Below are 18,112 nucleotides of genomic sequence, written 5' to 3' on the forward strand. Positions count from 1 at the left end.
AAACAAACTAACAACACCACCCACCTCCACCCCCACACTTAACAATAGTTGAAAAAGAAAAAGAGGAAAAGGAAGAGGAGGAAAGAAAAAACATTTATGAGTAAATCTAACAAAACATGTACAGCATCTGTATGCTGAAAAACAATAGAAAAAACCCAAGGCAAAACTAAATAAATGCAGAAAAATACCATGTTCATGGATTGGAAGACTCAATATAGTAATTGTTAATTCTCCCGTAATTGATCTATAGATTTAATGCAATTCCAATCAAGATCCCAAAAGAACTTTTTGTAGATATAGAAAGATCTTGCAGATTATTCTTTTTCAAAGCTAATTCTAAAATTGTCATGTGCAGCCAAAACAACTCTGAAAAAGAATAAAGTTGGTGGAATCACACTACAATTTTTTTTTTTTTTTGTCTTTTTTGTGACCGGTAAGGGGATCACAACCCTTGGCTTGGTATCGCCCGCACTGCGCTCAGCCAGTGAGCACACCGGCCATCCCTATATAGGATCCAAACCCGTGGCGGGAGCGCCGCTGCGTGCCCAAGCACTGCACTCTCCCGAGTGCGCCACAGGGCCGGCCCCACTCTACAATTTTAAGACTTACTATAAAACCACAGTAGTCAAGACATATGGTATTGGCAGAGGAAAGCACACACAGATCAGTGGAAGAGGAGAGATAACCTATATACAGACCCACTCAAATATGTCCAACTGATTTTTGACAAAGTTGCAAAGGCAAATTAATGAAGAAAGTGTTGTATTTCCAACAAATTGTATTTGAACAATCAATAACCATATGCAAAAAAAATGAACCTCCACCTAAACCCACACATTACATGAAAATATACTCAAAATGCATGATAGATATAAATGTGAAATGTGAAAGTATAAAACTTTCAGAAGAAAATCTAGGAGAAAACCTCTGTGACCTGGAGCTAGGCAAGGAATTCTTAGACATAACACTAAAAGCTCAATCCATAACAGAAAAGAAGGACTAGGTTTGATCAAAATTAAAAATTTTGCCCTGTGAAATACCAGAGGATGAAAAGACAAGCCACAGACCAGGAGAAAATGTCAGCAAACCGCATATCCAACAAAGAACACTTCAGAAGAGAAACAAGCCAATTGAAAAACAGTCTGAAGGCTCGAACAGACAATTCAAAAAGAACACTGCAGATGGCAAATATGCACATGCAAAGATGTTCAACATCACTAGCTACTGGGGGACACTGCACATTAAAACCACAGTCAGACACCGCTAACACCTATCAAAATGGCTAAAGTAAAATCTTGACAACATCAAGAGTTGCCAGGATGCAGAGCAGCTGGGACTCTCATATGTTGCTGGTGGGAATGCAAAATAGCAGCCACTCCACCCAATCAGACAGCAGTTTCTCCTGAAGTTAAATGTACGTTTAACATATGACCCAATACAATTCCTGGGTATTTACCTTAGAGAAATATAAACTTTCACATGAAAACCTGAAAATAAATGTTTATAAAAGCTGTATCCATCATGGCCCAAATCTGGAAACAACCCATGTGTCTTCTGAGGAGTGACTAGACAAGCACCCACGCAATCACTATGAAAAAGAACAATCTCTTGGCATATGTGACAACTCTGAATAAATCTCAAAGGCGCTATATGACCATAAAGAAGCTGGTCTCGAAATGCAGCACACCACAGGATTCTATCCCTATGACATTCCTGAGAAGGCAACACTCAAAAGGAGAACAGATCGGTGATTGCTAAGTGTTGCAGTGCTGGAGGATACCCCACAAAGGGGGACACAAGGGAGTGTTTTGGGTGGTGGACCTGCCATGGGTCCCGACTGGTGGGAGTTATGTGAATCTATACATGTGTTAAAATTCATAAGATTGTACACTGAAAAAAGTCAATTTTACTGTGTACCACTTGTCAGTGTAAGGCCACTCAGCCCCAGAGTCACCTTTGCAACCTGCTCTGTGACCACAGTGGGGCTCGTACCTCAGCACCTGTTCTCACAGCAAGCACATTAGTTCTCTCCATAGAGGGCACGGAGGGCTCTGTGGGAGGAAGGGCTTCTCTTGCTGGTGTGGGTGTGGACATCTGGTGGTGTTCTGTCCCTGTCACATGCCCAGAATGCATAGTCCCTTGATGAAGTCAGTCCTGGAACGGCCTAGTGACCACCTTCCCATGGCCCTCACAACACTGTCACTACAGGCCTCTCACCTGCACAGATGTCCCCATTCTATCTGCACACCCACACATCGTGGCTCATCTGTGCCACAGAGGGCTGCCCTGGCTCACCCAGCACCCACAGGCCAGCTCTAACCTGGGTGCAAGTGTCTTGGCCTTCCAGCAGCCACCCACTACACCTTCCTCTCAACTTGCCCTCGTGGCACTCTCTAGGCCCTGGGTACCCTATAAAGTCTTACATCTCAATTACTTTTCTATCCTTGTTTAGCCATTCTTGACATTAAATACCATCTGTTTAAATTGCTGTGTGGTTTCCGTCTCCTGATTGGACCCAGAATGACACACAGTGTGCTAACTTAAAAAAGAACAGCAGCCCTCCCTGTTGTGGCCCTTGCAGCTCCCACAGTCTGAGGATTTCTGTCAGCACCCCTTTCATTCTTCCAAGCATGAGACCTCAGGGTCTAGGGACTGAAACCCCAAACACGGTGAAGCCATGTCCTTTCCACAGCACCACATAAGATGACTCCACGAAGACCACCTGGCCCAGACCAAGGGGACATATGGCTGGTCCACATGGTGGACAGGATGCAGGCATGAGGGCTCATTCTGTCACACAGGGCTTCCTGCTCCACCCCTATCACTGTGCCTCAATTTCTGATTTCATACAATAAGGAAAAATATTTATGATCTTATTCCCAGGCAATTTGCACAAAGTGAAGACATACTAGTTTTATTAATTCTGACATGCAAATTTTTTCACATGTAGCATCTCTGAAGTCTGGCTGTGTCATGCCACTGATGGTGACTTGAATTTGGTGAGTGACATGGATGCCTCAGGCTACCAAGGAGGATGACATCACATTGCCTCCACTTGTGACAAACTGCCCTACCCTGTGCACAGCACACTAACCAACTCGGAACACAGCAGCCGCCAGCCCCAAGACTCCACAGCAGCAGCACTAGTGCCCACAGACACACACAGTGCAGAGTTGGGGTCTTCAGGAACCAAATCAGCTCCCTCAAGACCCCTCACCTACAGGTCAATCCTGCTCAAGAAGTCAGTCTGAATCTCTTCTTAGGTTCATCTAATTACCATGGTTCCGTGCCACAAAGACAGACCACCCACCAATCCTGATTTCTGTTCACATTTGCCATGTAGTCTCCAGTCTAAGGAAAGCAAGTACCAGGTAATTAAGATATGTCATTATTTACTTCATGCCATTAAAAAAAAAAAAGGCATTTTCAGTTTCCTTGGGGAGAGGTAGGAAAAAATGAACACCAGCGTCAAGCTCCAGGCTGGCTGGCCCAGCGTGCCTCTGCTTGCCTAGTGCTAACTTGCTACACAGACCCTGGAACGACAGGTCACTGACACCTGTAAGCTTCAGAGATGTGGGTATGAGGAGGTAAACCAGGAGACAGGTGCAGACAAAGAATAACCTGACAGAGAAATAACAAGAACATAAAGTTGTAAACAGCACTAAGTGCTTCCTTTGACTGAGACCACTACCATGTTGCTGGGTCACGGAGGAGCACAGCCAACACCCCGCGACCTCCGGAAGCCAAGCTCAGAGAGCCACCAGTGAGCCCCTCCCTAAGCTTTGGGGGCAGCAGCTGTTCCCCAGGGAACTATCAAAGGCACTGGCAAAGATGTGGCGGCTTCAGGCTCCACCTGCTTTTTACGCCCTGTAGCTCAGGTCCAGGCTGTCTGCAGAGAGAGGCTCCACCTCTGGGCGACTAGGAACACCACAGCCTTTGCAGGCATGTGTGGCTGAGGACAGGTTGGGGCTCAGCCACCTACTGCTTGGCAGTCTTTCCTTTTTCTGTCGGCTGCAGATGGTGATGGGAAGCTGCAGATGGAAGCCTGACACCCACCTGGTTCTCTGACACAAGTCCCCCCCGAGAGGAAGGCTCTAGCCCCTGTGGGAGGTGCTGGAATCCTGGCGGGTAGGTCATGGGCAGGAAGGTGAGGAAGGGGAACCCAGGGCAGACCCCCATCCATGGAGGCTCCTTGGTTCCCCTCTGTCCTTGCGAATGGCACAGGGTGGGGAGGTGTCCTGTGTTCACAAGAAAGAAATCTGGTTCTTAGGGAGCCCCAGTGTTGGGGCTGCAGCCAGCCCCAGGCCCGTGTGGAAGGGGTGCTGTCCCAGGACCTGGGCCTGTCCCAAAGGATCTGGTCATCCACGCAGGGGTGAGACAACTGGAGCAGGGCTGTGGGGTGGCCGAAAGCCCTGCAAGTCCTGAGCATCCCCTGAAGGGGCAATTGGGGAGGCGCTCTGGTTCACAGCACGGAAGACAGGCATGGAGGAGCCAGGCCGCCTACAGACATCCACACAGCCAGCTGGGATTCACTTCTCTGTCTGAAGAGTCCTGTCTAGGGTCATGCCACCTCCTGACTGGTCCTTTATAGAGAGGGGCGAATCTCCCACACCCCGAGCCTCGTCTGAAGTGAGTTGTGTGTGGGGACAACACGATCCCCCAACCCCCCTCGCAGGCCAGGACCTGTCCATGTCCCCAGACCCCACTGTAGGCTGGGGCAGCAGTTGGCAGCACAGCACAGTGATAGATGGCAGGGATTGGAGGGGAGCAGCGGAGGGAGAGGTGGGTGGGGGACACTGTTGCCATGGGAGGGGAGGCAGCAACAGAGCAGTCTGCTATCCAGAGTGACAGCTTGCATATGGATAAAAAACGAGATAATTAATTTTTTTAAGGGGGAAATAGAAGCGAGCTGGCTGCCACCATGTGGCCTCCGCCTCAGCCCACCCACACCTCATGAAGAGAAGATGATGCTGTGCAAAAGCCCTGGCTACAGTGTGCTGCACGCAGCTGTGTGGACGTTCACCTACTGACAGACCCTACTGTCACTGGCTGGTGTCGGGCTCTCGTGTAAGTGAGCAATTTGGAAAAATAAAAAGATAATTAATAGACAATGCCCTGTGTGTGCAGGGCACACAGGTGGGAGCCGCTGGGGAGCTGTGCACGTAAAACTTGCATCAGAGTAAGCAAAGGCACGCGGTGGGGGAGGTGGGGTATGCAACCCCCACACCCCACGCAGCAGGGAGACAGTGGCCCAGGGCCTCTGGATCTCAGCCTGGAGAGCCATGCGGGTGGAATGACTTCAAACAGAGCCAGGACTTTCCCTAGTAGGGAAGAGGAGAAGGCGCCCACTCTTCCAGCACCCAACACCCGCCCAACAAAGCTGCAAGACGCGGGAAGCACCTGCAGCAGAGTGGCAGACTGGCGGCCCCCCAGAGGCTGGCCACGCTATGCGCCAGCCATGCCACACGCCAAGGTGGCCATGGCCCACCTCTGTGCACGGGCGACCTGCTCCGCACCGGTTACAGGTGTTTCCAGCTAACCGTTACGCTGGTTCTCTTTGGAGGACCTTTCACTTCAAATACGATCGTGCACAGTGGGGTCACTTTTAAAAGAGGGACTCAATGTGCTGCTCTTATCTCCTCCCCACTAACATCACCTCCTAACTCCAGGAACGAACTTGTTACCCCAAAGAAAGTTCCTACAGATTCTAAAAGGTTGTCTGGCAGAGACAAGAAGCGCTCCTGAGGAACCTGCGGACCTGTCAGCGTGCCGTGGAGGGTTCCCACCATAGCGAGGCCCAGAATGCTGGGGAGAAGCCTAGAGCACAGAGCCACAGGTGCTCTGCCAGGCGATCGGGTATCTCTACTGTCAGCGAGTCTCAGAGGCTGCACGGGAAGAGTGCTTCAGGAGGCAGGGCCAAAGGGAGTGGGTCCCAAATCATCTTAACAGGGATGAAGGTGCGAAGTTATGATCACAGAAAACAGACTTCCATCTTCCTTCCATACCCTCCCTATAAAATCTGACTCCAGAGTCTAGGATGGTTTCTGATCCTTCATGTTTAAGCACATTATGACCTGTTCTAACCTCATCAATAGCACAAAGAAAATCTTGTTTGTGGGATCACACATTAAATTCGCAAATCAGAGACTTTGACCTTATAAAAATGCCAAAATGTCAAGCACATGTTCAATGGAAATGACCTGATTTTCAGTGTATTTGGAAGTCCTGAAAACTCTCGGCAAAACCTTGGCAGGATCAGGAAAGTTGGTGAGCACAGAAGCGGTTCACAGGCAAAGAGGAAATGCAGGGGCTTGAGAGAAGAAAGTGTCCGGTTCTCCACTTTACATCTCAGCCACCCCTGGCCCGGTGGGATGGAGCACAAGGGGCAGGGAGCCGACAGGAGATGCAGCAGGCTCGGCCGGGGACTGTGCGTTCCAGAAAGAGCCCTGGGGAAAGGCACTAGGGGCCTGCGTGGGCCATCGGCTACAGCCTGTTTGTGAGAGTGAAAAGTGGAACCAAGCCCTGACCTCCAGGCATGAGGCACACCTGTAGCCAAGTGCACTGTCCACATGAAGGCAACCAGGTGGCAGCTGCCAGGTCACAGCTGCACACACTGTCCCCACACTGTGTGTGTGGATGCTGGCATGCAGAGGGCACCTCCACCCAGACTCTTCTACCAGGAGGAAAATCCCTCAACATTTACACCTGTGTTCTTGGAGGTTAATCACATGAGTAGGCACTTTAGGACTTAAAGTATGCAAAGTGAAAATGTATAGGGGCTAGCCCGTGGCTCACTTGGGAGAGTGTGGTGCTGACAACACCAAGTCAAGGGTTAAGATCCCCTTACCTGTAATCTTCAAAAAAAAAAAAAAGGCAAAGTGAAAACGTATAACCAAATGACTCAAAATCATGACAACACATAGCACATACCTGTACACACACACACAAGACCTCAAGGAAGCCCCCAAAAGTTAGCATGACTGAGTGCTGGGCCAGGCTCCCTGGTAACCTAGCAGGGCGTGGAGGTGGGCATCTGTGCTGGCCCTCAGCAGGGTGATGAGGAGCCCCCATGGCAGGTCGGTCATGGCCCTGGAAGGATCCAGATATTCTGGCCCCAGACAGATCTCGGCAAGGGAGTCCTCCCATCCCCACACAGCACACTCCTTTCTATGGGCACCTTCCATTTTCTGACTAACCCCTCTTCACTCAGGTCCGAGGGCCTGGTGACCTTCTGCCTGAGAACAGTCATGGGGCATTAAAGACAAACCCAACCCCAGCAGAACCCTGCAGCAAAAAAAGAGATGCCAAATGCCACAGGGTCAATGGACAAAAGCAGATGACATGGAAGTTTGCAACAATGTTATCTGAGCCAATGCTGACCCCAGGCTGCGGTTATGTAGGCAGGAATCCCTGGGCTGTGGGGTGTAGGTCCACCATGTACACTCGTGTAAGAGTGTGAGCTGGGGGGTTCCTTCACATAGGACCACCGGGAGAGGAGAGCTGGTTCCCGCTGTAAGTCATCCCTCTCCACAGTTGCCACAGAAACCCCGAGGGTGTCTGACAAGCATGGTCCAAATTGTTAGAGGACGCAAACACGAGATGTGGGCCCAGGGCCCACCCTTACCCACATACAAAGGTGGGTCCTGAGCCTCTGGCGGAGCCACACAACCATGGAGATGGCTCTATCCTGCACTGCTGCACTGGTGCCTCGATTGAACTGCAAATGCCCCTTTATTCTAATACTAAAGCAGTCCAGGGTATGTCTCTCTGACGGCCCCATATGCCCCTGGAGCCCTAAGAGCAGCTTCCTTCTGTCATGGTGCCTGGGGGCTGGGGCTGCTGCTTCTATTTTAAGCACGTTTCAGGGAAGAACTCTCTGCAGACTCAAACAATTAGAGACACGCAGCACACGTGTAATCAGGTGTAGCCGGCAGCTTGCCACAACAGGTGCAAAGCAGTTAAGTTTTATTTTAATTTAAGACAGACACACCCCTCATCCCTTTCTCTGGCAACATTTCTGCCACTTCTGGCAGAACAGGTGCCAGTGGAGGCCAGAGCCCATCAGCTGACGCACCTGGGACCTCGGTGTGTCCCCCAACAGAGGCCTGTGCAGTGGGCGTCTTGTTTCCCCAGCCATCAAGGCTCTTCTGGGCACCGCCCTCTCTGTGCCGGGGACATTACTGACAGGACGGTGTCCCTGACCCACAAACATGGGCAGAGTCCTGTCCCTGTGAAGGGCTGGGCCAGCTGACCCTGGGGTGGGCAGGTGTCCTCGAGGGCACAGACCCAAGGGCCAGGAAAGGCCGGTGTGGCTGACAGCCCTGGAGCCAGCTGGGCAGGGGCAGGAGCCAAGCAGAAAGGAGGTCACGGAGGGATGGCCGGGTCCTGGAGCCTTGAGGCCAACCTGAGGGCAGGTTCCATGCAAGACAGGAGGCACAACCTGACCCACACACGAGCTGTGGTCTAGCAGGGGGCCCAGGTAGGAGGTTTTCTTAAGTAAGCAGAACACCTACTTCTTGATGTTATTTGGGAACTTTCATGAAGTTCCACTTGTGGCCACCCAGGTCCTGCCCATTCGCTTGAGCTAAACCACTCAACAACCACTGTCTCCTCCAACCCGCAAGCTGTCAGATGCGGAGACCAAGCCTGGAGAGGTGTGCAGCCTGATAAAACCTGTCCCTGGTTCTGAGGGCGTGTCCCAGGTGGACCAGCACAGCTTGCTCCTGAATGTGTGGAGGTGGAGTCACGTGAGGAGCTGGACTGGCCAGCAGGCCATGTGGGGATGGAATCAGGTGAAAGGACTCGCGACTCCTTCCTCATGTAAACCCCTCAGGGCAACAGCATCAATAACAAATGCTACCTGCTATGGATGTTAGCTTCAGAGGGAATAATTTCCTTTTATATCAAAATTCAATTTCCCAACCATCCCTAAACTTTTCTCTGTGACTCGAGCTCACTGTGAGCTGCAGATTCTTAGCTCTTAGAATCCTCACTGAAATGAGACCTTGTTCTTTCTTCTTGTCCACGCTTGTTGATTTTAGAACAACACATGGGACAGAGAGAGTGGTACTTTCAGCAGAAGTGGTTGCCTCGGCTGGCCGGGCTCTGTGCGCCTGCCCAGCACCTGCCTGGGAGTCTACGGCCAGTGTCCGGTCAGAATGGGTGCCAGGTCATGCCAGTTCAATGGTTTCAACCAGATCCCCATCCACAGTGCCTTCCAGTGTTTCATGGTGAGCTTCTCCTTAGCCCATAAGAACTCATCTCGACACTTCCCTAATAGGCGGGGCCCTGCGTCTCCCACGCCTTGGCTCCCTCTGTCCCCCGTGCTGTGAGCAGACAGAGGGACATATATGGGTAACACCAAAACACATGTGGGTGCCCTGGTAATGCTGGTGTCTCCCTCACCCAGGGGGGCTAGTCCCCTGCACAGAGGGTGTCACCTGGCAAGGGAAAGAGACAGTTTTGTAACCTGCACGCGCCGGGCTTTGTCCCAGTCCCATGATACCCACGACTGCCATGGCCAGAACAGCAGTGCTACCTTGGTCTCCCTCTCATTTCCCTCGGCGTGGATGGCGTAGGGGCGGCCATCTTTCTGTGGGTTTTCTGAGACAATGCGCACCTCCACTCCCGGCAGTGGGGTCCCCACAGAACCTACAGGGGAGAAAACACAGGGGAAGGCAGTCAGCCAGATCCAGAGGAGAAACACGCAGCCCGTGCTCGGACTCCTTGGGCTTCCCCGTGTGTACACCACATGTGGTGGGTGTTGGGAGGGGAAAGTTCTTTGCCTGGGACCTCAGAGAGGACCGTGTGGGCGCCCATGGATGCTCGCTGAGCCCCACAGGTGCCAGCTCTACACAACACTTTCCAAGCCATCTCCGGAGGCCTCATAACCTCCCATGGTAGATTCCAGTGTTGTCTTCACTTGAGATCAACTACAGGGACAGGAGCGCTGGCCCCTTGCCTGGATGATCTGGGGTGTTGGTAATGATGTCAGTCAGTGGAGACCTGTCACAGGACAAAGTCTCTCAGGAAAGCAGCTCCACAGGCTCTTGCTGTTGCCCCCCGAGGTCCTGGGGCCCATGGTCTAGTAGGCCTGTCTGCACAAGTCTCGCTCTTGCCGGTGCCGAGCTGAGGGGGTGTGTGGGGCAGGGCCTGCCCCAGGGAGTTTTCTGCTGGTCCATATGTGCTGATGCTGGCCCTGCGGCTCTGGTCAGAAATCGGTGTCACTGCCCAGAAGGACACAGTGGGGCAGCATCCTCCTGTCTCTCCTTTTTTCATGTGTTGTTTCTAAAGATTTTTAAAACGGAGGTGAAATCCATGTAATGCATAACTGATCATTTTAAAGTGTATAGTTGGTGGTGGTGGTGACTTCACAGTGTTCTGCGGCCACCACCTCGCTCTGGTTCAAACTGCTCCATCACCCCAGAAAAACACCCCTCCCCATGCACGGTCTCTCCCCATCCCCCACCCCGACCCTGGCCAGTGTAAGGTGACTTTCTGTCTCTGTGCATGTTTCTGTCTGGGACGTTCATATGCATGGGATCCTGCGATGGTGGCCATTCACCTCTTCTTGGCAGGGCATCTACTGGGTGCCACATGCCACACAGTGCCAGGATTTTCAGCACAGCCCATGCGCAGATGAAGCCCTGAGCCCTCTGCCCTCGGCTGTCCCTGCTGCAAGCTCAGAGCCTCCCGGACGTGGAGCTGTGCCTACAGCGGGACAGAGAGCAGCCGCCACTCAGCATACTCTACACACAGGCTGACAGCGAACCTCCAGGTCATGATCTTTTCTAGATTAAATGACCCCACACCCTTGCGGAGTTCTTCTCATGATGAGGCTTGACATCTGTCCTCTAGACACCCAGGCTTTGTTGCCCCTCCTTGAGCATCACCATATACTAAGGACCAACATCTCATGATGAGGCTTGACATCTGTCCTCTAGACACCCAGGCTTTGCTGCACCTCCTTGGGCATCACCATATACTAAGGACCGACAGATGAGTGAGGGGCCAATGCACCAAAGACGTCTGGCCATGGCCACGGCTCCCCACTGAGAGATTGCACCTCTTGCTAGACTGCTCCCTACTGCACCCATTTCACGGTCAACCTCAGCAGGCTGAGCCTGGTTTCAGCTCCTTGGTGGTCACTGTCTGGTTGTTTACAATGTAAGTGCATGTGTAAAAAGCCACAGAACAGAGGAGGAAATGAGCAGATGCAAGTGCAGGGGAGAGAGGCAGCATGCAGGAGGCAGGCAGAGGCTGGCCAGAGTGCTCTGTGCTCTGCTGAGCAGCAGTGCCCCCTACTCTACAGCCACAGGCGGGTTCTTGCTGCTGGAACGTGGCCAGATGCAGTGCCAGGAAGGTGATTGGCCTGGGCAGAGGAAGCATCCACCACCAACCAATTTGTGACCCTCTGAGGCTGGTCGGAAGGGACTTCTTAAAGCACCTGCCAGAAAGGACTTCCACTAGTGTGGCTTCAGTGGTCAGGAGAACGTAGTGACTTCATCACCTCGCGTCCAAAATCCTAAGCAGGACAGGCCACCCTCCCTCAGAGACACACGCCTGCTACCGGCTCCTTTCCTTCTATGCTCCTAATCTAGCCCTGTCCAAAAGGCAGCACTGCCTCCTCAAAGTGTGCTCCCTGTCCCTGCAGGTTGGGCTGCTGGCTCCAGCCCTGGGGACACCAGGATAGGACCAGCAGGAGCCTGCAGATTTGCCCAGGGCCACATGTGCCTGAGCATTTGAAGCAGCACAGAAGAGTCCAGGACAGCGTCTGGACTCAGCAGGAAGCAGGACAGCGACACTGCTCACAAGGGCTTGAGGAAGGGACCATCCACGCACCAGGTGCACAACGCTGCACTCTGGGCACGTGCGCCAATGTGAATGGGGCTGGTCCTTCGCAGGAAGAGGTGGCACTATCCTCTTCCAACAGTCCCCTCTCTAAAATGGCTGTGGCTCTTCCCAGGTGACTTTAATTGGCCTGCGGCCTCCATCTCTTGTCTGGGCGTGATGTCGCTCTGCCTGCCTGGGTCCCTAGAGAAGGGAAGCAACAATAAGGTCCTGGAGCTCCCTGTCCACACCTCACAGAGCACTGCAGGAGCTCCTGGCGCTTCTGATCCGCACCTCCAATTAGAGTGACTAGGCCCAGCAAGTGCTCGGCCATGAATTATTCATCTCCCTTCACAGTCTGGGGAGGCGGGGAGGGCAATGCTTAGCACTCAACCTGCGTGGGCTTCTCTCTCTGCATCTGAGGTGACCTTGCTCTCCCCCCCCCCCCCCCCCCCCCCCCCCCCCGGTCGGGTTTCAGGGAACCTTCAAATGTGTCCAGGTGGTGGTTTTGGCCCACCCCCCACAGGAATATTGCTTGGAGGCCACGTGGGCAGCAGCAGGGGAAGGGGCAGCAGTGGGGAGGTGTCCGAGTGTGAAGGGGACACTGCACAGCCCTCGGTGGGAAACGGACCTGCAGGCCGGAGGTCAGGACTGCACGTGGACTGCGCCAGCGGGACTGAGAACTGGACAAGAGCCCGAAAGTGAGAAGAAAGATCCTCCTTCAACCTTATTTCTCCAGAAGTGTTGCTCAAGAGACTGTATTTAAAGGATTTTCATGTAACATTCTTGAATTTAATGTTGAGGGCTGTGCTGTCTACTTTTTTACAAACCAAAGAATAGTGCTACACTGACTGTCAGGCTGACTCAGCACCTCTAGTGACCTGGAGACAAGAAGCAATCATGGACATTTGGTTTTGTTCTAGGGGACAGTGTGCCCCAGCCTTCCACACACTGACTCTGAGGCTTGAGTAAAAGCTACAGCCAGTAACTGAAGATTCAAGAATTTCTGAACTCTGGACCCCCTCCCTGGTCAGCCGGGAGCCTCTCAGGCACTGTGTCCTGCAGGCTCCTTTACCCAACACACCTCCTTCCCTCTCCCCACCTGACCACCCATCTGCCACGCTGACCTGACTGGTCCTTAGCACCATGTCCACTCTGGCCTCAGCACCTGGACACATGCTAGTCCCCTGCCTGGCCCCACACATCTGTCTGGGCTCCTTGAGTCCCCAGGCCTCAGTTCCTAGACACCTCCCACTGTGGGGCCACTGTGGACCTTGTAAAACACCTGCCCACAGCATCACGCCCATGCCAAGGAGAAAGGCACAGGAACTGGATGAGCTGAAATGCCTCTGAAAAGGACAAATTGAGGAGCCTGGTTTCAAGGTCCACTGTGAAGCCACAGGAGTCAAGTCGGTGTGGAATCAGCAAAAGGACAGACCAACCAACGTAGCAGAAGAGAACTCAGAAACAGAACCAGACCCATATAGCCAGTGACTTCTGACAAAGATTCAAAGGGCAGCTTGATGGGGGAAAGGATGGTCTTTTCAACAAACGGTGCTCGGCAAATTGGATTTTAATATGGAAAAAAATGAACTTTAATCCATACCTTGTACTATATGCAAAAATTAACTCGAAATGGATCACAGATCTAAATGTAAAAGCTAAAACTATAAACCTTTTAGAAGAAAATATAGTAGAAAAACTTTGCAACCTTAGGCTAGGCAAAGATTTATTGAATATAAGGACAATTCATAAAAGAACAAATTGTTAAGCTGGGCCAAAATCAAGAACTTCTGATCTCAAAAACAATATTAAGCCACAAACCGAGAAGATGCATTTAAAATCACATGTCTGATAAAGGACTTGTATCCAGAATTTTAAAAAATTCTCAATCAGAATGGGCAGAAGTCTGACGAGACATTTCAACAGAGAAGGTGCACAGAGATGGCAGGTGCATGTACAGAGAGGCTGGACACCACCAGTCGCTGGAGAAGCATAAGCTGACAGGACACACCACACCCCGTGAGAACAACTTAAAAAAGCCAGACAACACAGGAGCTCTGGAGGACGAGGCGGCTCTGTGTCTCTCATCCACACTGGTGGGAACGCCAGGGGTGTGGCTGCGCTGGAAACGCACAGCAGCTCACAAAGCCCAGCTACACAGCCCCAGGCATGGGCCCAAGTGAAATGAGAACCTATGTTCAACACCTTTACTTGTAATTGTCCAAAACTAGGAAGAAACCACAGGTCCCTCAGCTGGAGCACAGGTCATAAACGTGGCACCTCCACACCATGGACGCCACTCAGCAACAAAAAGCCACAAGCTATTGAACACATAATGACACAGGAGGAGCAAGCACAAGTCTCCATGTGAGAGAATCCAGACTCAAACAGCTCTGTCCTGCAGGATTCATCTGTCGGACGTCCCAGAAAAAGCAAAGCAACAGGAAGAGAAAGCAGGTGAGTGGTCACAGGCTGGGGGCAGAGGAGCTGTGGACCACAAAAAAGGGGGAATTGTTGAAGGTGAGCCCTCTACGTCGTGACTGTGCTGGTGTTTTCAAAGCTTACAGAGCTATATACCAGAAAGGGCGAATCTCACAGAGCGTGCAAGGTAAGTGGTTGCACGGGTATCATACAGATTTACTTCACTTGTACTTCTAAACCAAGATCTCTCTTCTGTTTTGGACACACTGGAGTGGACTAATTGCGAGAATGGGCAGAGGCTGCCTGGAAGGCAACAGCAGCCCTGGCCCTGGACTCTGCCTGCAGTTCCCTGTGGAGGACCCAGGACATGAAGGGCCTGTGCAAGTGAAAGCTGGACTGGAAGATCTTCAGGAAGGCTGGGTGAAAAGAGGGGCCTGATGTCAGGAACGTCTATCTAGAGAAGGAAAAGGAGGCATGTGGTCATTTAGCAGAGGATGGGACCTGATGCAGTTTGGATGTGTTGTCCCCTCCAAAACTCATGTGGAATTTTGATCCCCAATGTGACAGAGTTGGAAACTGACTGGGTCATGGGGGTGGATCCCTCATGAATGGATTAATGCTCTCCCTGGAGGAGGGGGGATAAATGAGTGAGTTCTTACTCTATTAGTTCCTGCGAGAGCTTGTTGTTTAAAAGACCCTGGCACCTTCTCTCTCTCTCTTGCTTCCTCTCACCATGTGATCTGCTTGTACCCGCCGGCTGCCTGCCACTTTCCGCCATGAGTAGAAGCAGTCTGAGACCCGTGCCAGATGCAGCTGTCCCAGAATCGTAAGCTAAATAAACCTCTTTCCTTTATAAATTACCCAGTCTTAGGTATTTCTGTTATAGCAACACAAAATGGACTAAAATAGGACCCCTGTTCCTCGCCATCTCTCCCATGGCCGCCGGCTTTGCATGGCTCAGGGCACCTGGACTCTGGACGGGCGGGAGGCTCCTACCAGGGGCAAGCTTGGTCTGGAGTGAGCAGCAGGGCCCTAGCACAGCCCCACCTGACAGCAGGGGCCAGGCCCCAAATTCTGTGGCTTCCTATCCTTTCTGTGTGTCACCCCAGGCGATCCAGGCATGAAGAGCACCTTCTATCCCATCCCTGACCAGACGCTTGGGAGAAAAGTAGATCTGTCCAGATGGTATAAGTCACGGTGGACAGAAAACACCCAGAGAGGGTGCTCCTGGCCTGCTGGCCTGTCCTAGAAGGCAGCGCCCTCCACACCCCTCTAGTCCATACATGGGTGGCCTGTGACTGGCCCACCTCAGGGGTTCGGTGCAAAGTGGGGGCGGAAGCAGCTGCAGGAGCTGTGCATACCTGGCAGGCGCGCCGTGGCCAGGGGGCTGGACAGGGCCATGCCGACCTCTGTCATGCCGTACCTCTCCAGCAGAGTGTGGCCTGTGATGCTCCTCCACTTCTCCAGCACGGGTAGGGGCAGCGCCGACGAGCCAGAGACCATGAGCCTGCGTGGCACAACCAAAAGCAGCCTTAGCTTCTAAGGGACAGCGCCCTGGTATGCAGAGACAGCACTTCTTCATGAGCACAATAAAACAGACGATGCAGAGTAATCTTCACCCGATACTTTAAAAACCATGATAAAAATGTAGTTTGGGCTAAAACTTAACTTTAAAAAAAAATAATTTGCTGGGTATATTTTGGAATATAAACAGGTCTTCCAAAGGAATCAAGGTAAAAAAGCATTTTCAGGGTCTTTGGTGGCACTTTGCAAATAGTTACTGTGCTGTCCACAAACAATCCTGAATAACAGCAACAGTAACATTGACGATGATGCCAACACAATCCAGTTTTTGGATACAAGGCCACCATGTTTGAGAGGAGCAGGAGATGCTGGCAGCTGCCAAGGCCAGGCTGTGCACAGAGGCTCGTCACATGCCTCGGCCTTCAGGTTAGTGGATGTTGGTGACACTCACATGACACCAGGAGTCCCTCACTGCCTCCCCCAGTGTTTCACAGCAGCACTGTGTCCAGGGGGTGTGGGGTGCTCTGCCTGCAGTTGGACCTGGGGCACCAGCACCTCCCTTCCTCTGTGAGGGTGCTCGACCAACGGGGCCTCCCACAGCAAGGTGGCATCACCAGAAGTCACCTGATTTTCTCTCTCTGTGATCTCCTTCCTGCCCTTGGTTCTTTAGGTTTGGTAAAATGTGCTAGTAATCCTGGTCTCAAATCAGTGGCCTGAGCACTAGACAGCTCCCTTGGCAGCTGCCCAAGCCTGGGGGCTTTGTGCAGGTGGGTCCGGGTAGTTGGTGAGCAACCACTTCAAAATCAAGGGTTCCAGCTTTCTCACGTCTTTGTAGAAAAGGAGCAGAGGAATGGTAGATGAGCAGAAACACAACAATACCAGACATCTGTCCGGGGTGATCCGGACTCTCCCCAGGAAGCGAAGGCCTGCTCCCTTGGGCTCTCTTGAGGAGCAGGGCTCAGGCGTCACAGCGGCATGGAGGCCGCAGGAAAATGAATGCAGGTCGCAGCCAGAAGCCACCCAGCAGCCCAGCAAGGGGCTTCTGTTCTCCCCTGCCACAGGAGAAGACAGCCACCCACGCCTCTGCTCTGCCTGGTATGTGTAGGTTCACTCAGCAACACACCCACATGCACACTTTCCACTTGGTAAGTCATGCTCCAGTAAAAAGGGAGAGAGACTTACCTGTCTACAGGATCATAAGGGAATGCAGAGCAAACTTCATGCACTGAAGGACCCCAGAGATTTAGCTCACAGCTGTGAGTGAAGGTGTGTATACCCAGGGAGCAGGAGGGGCAGGGCGACAGGAGAGGGCTGCTGGGGCTGCAGACCAGGCACAGCAGAGGCAGGAGCCATGGGCCATGCTGGCAGAGTGGATGAAAGCACAGATAGTCCACCCCCACACTAGTCTGCAGATGCTACCACAGCGCAGAGAGGCAGACAGAGAGGTGGAGGCATGGAATACAGGTCTACGTGCAGACCAACAGAGCAAGACAATGACACGCCATTTAGAGAAAGAGGAAAACCCTGCTTCCTAAAACTTAGTGGAACTGGCTGATTAGAATCGGTCACATCTGCTGATCTTTAAAACTTTCTGGATAAAAAGTGGGCTCTTTTCATTTACCTGATTTTTTCTTCACAAACTGCACGTATGAAATCCTGGACATGAGGCTGAGTAAAATGTCTGTCGTAGTAATCGATCAGTTTGGTATATATTGTAGGCACTGCCATAAATACATTAATCCGTGGAGTTTCAGAGCTTAAGAACTTTTCCCAAACCTAAAGAGAAAAAAGGAAGCATCCAGTAAAAAACCTAGAAAATAACTCCCAGACACACACTAGATGTTCTCTGGTTCCAGGACGGTGCTAACAGAAGCTTCTCCTTACAGGAGATTAGAGAGTCCACGTGGACCTATCTACAAGGGGTGCCTCAGCGTCTGATCATTCCCATGGAGGTCACCCTGTGTGTGGGACATTAGTGTCTGGCCTGTGAGAAGGAAGAGTGATCCCGATGAGAGGAGCTGGGATAAGGCTTCCAGCTCTGCTGGCCAGGAGAGGGGTCTCCACCTCACACCTTCCAGCCGTGCAGAGCAGGGTGGATGTGTGCCTCATGGAAACTGGGCCAGCAGCTCCAGGTGGCCACCACAAGCCTGAAATCAGCATGGTACCTGGCAGACAGGCACTCAAGAGATGGTGAATGGAAGAAGTCTTCCGTATTATCAAAAACTCACGTGAATTTTGTATTTTACTCCATGATAAATATTTCTTGCTTTAATATAAAGATGCTTTAAATTTTTCACTAATTAAAAAAAAAATTTTTTTTTTTTGGTGGCTGGCC

The 18,112-nt window shown here is 51.8% G+C and overlaps 1 protein-coding gene across 8 annotated transcripts in view; it reads right to left on the reverse strand.

Moving 5' to 3' along the window:
• ACSF3 (acyl-CoA synthetase family member 3) overlaps positions 1–18,112 on the reverse strand; it is a 61,607-nt gene that overhangs the window by 25,118 nt on the left and 18,377 nt on the right. For all 8 annotated transcript variants that reach the window (XM_063109458.1, XM_063109461.1, XM_063109455.1 and 5 more), the window contains 3 exons: positions 17,399–17,553; positions 15,615–15,760; positions 9,539–9,651 (listed from right to left, as the gene is read on the reverse strand). In XM_063109458.1, the coding sequence (XP_062965528.1) occupies positions 9,539–9,651; positions 15,615–15,760; positions 17,399–17,553 (414 nt within the window). The remainder of the gene's footprint in view (positions 1–9,538; positions 9,652–15,614; positions 15,761–17,398; positions 17,554–18,112) is intronic.

Source organism: Cynocephalus volans, chromosome 10 (genome assembly GCF_027409185.1).
Source record: "Cynocephalus volans isolate mCynVol1 chromosome 10, mCynVol1.pri, whole genome shotgun sequence".
NCBI lineage: Eukaryota > Metazoa > Chordata > Mammalia > Dermoptera > Cynocephalidae > Cynocephalus > Cynocephalus volans.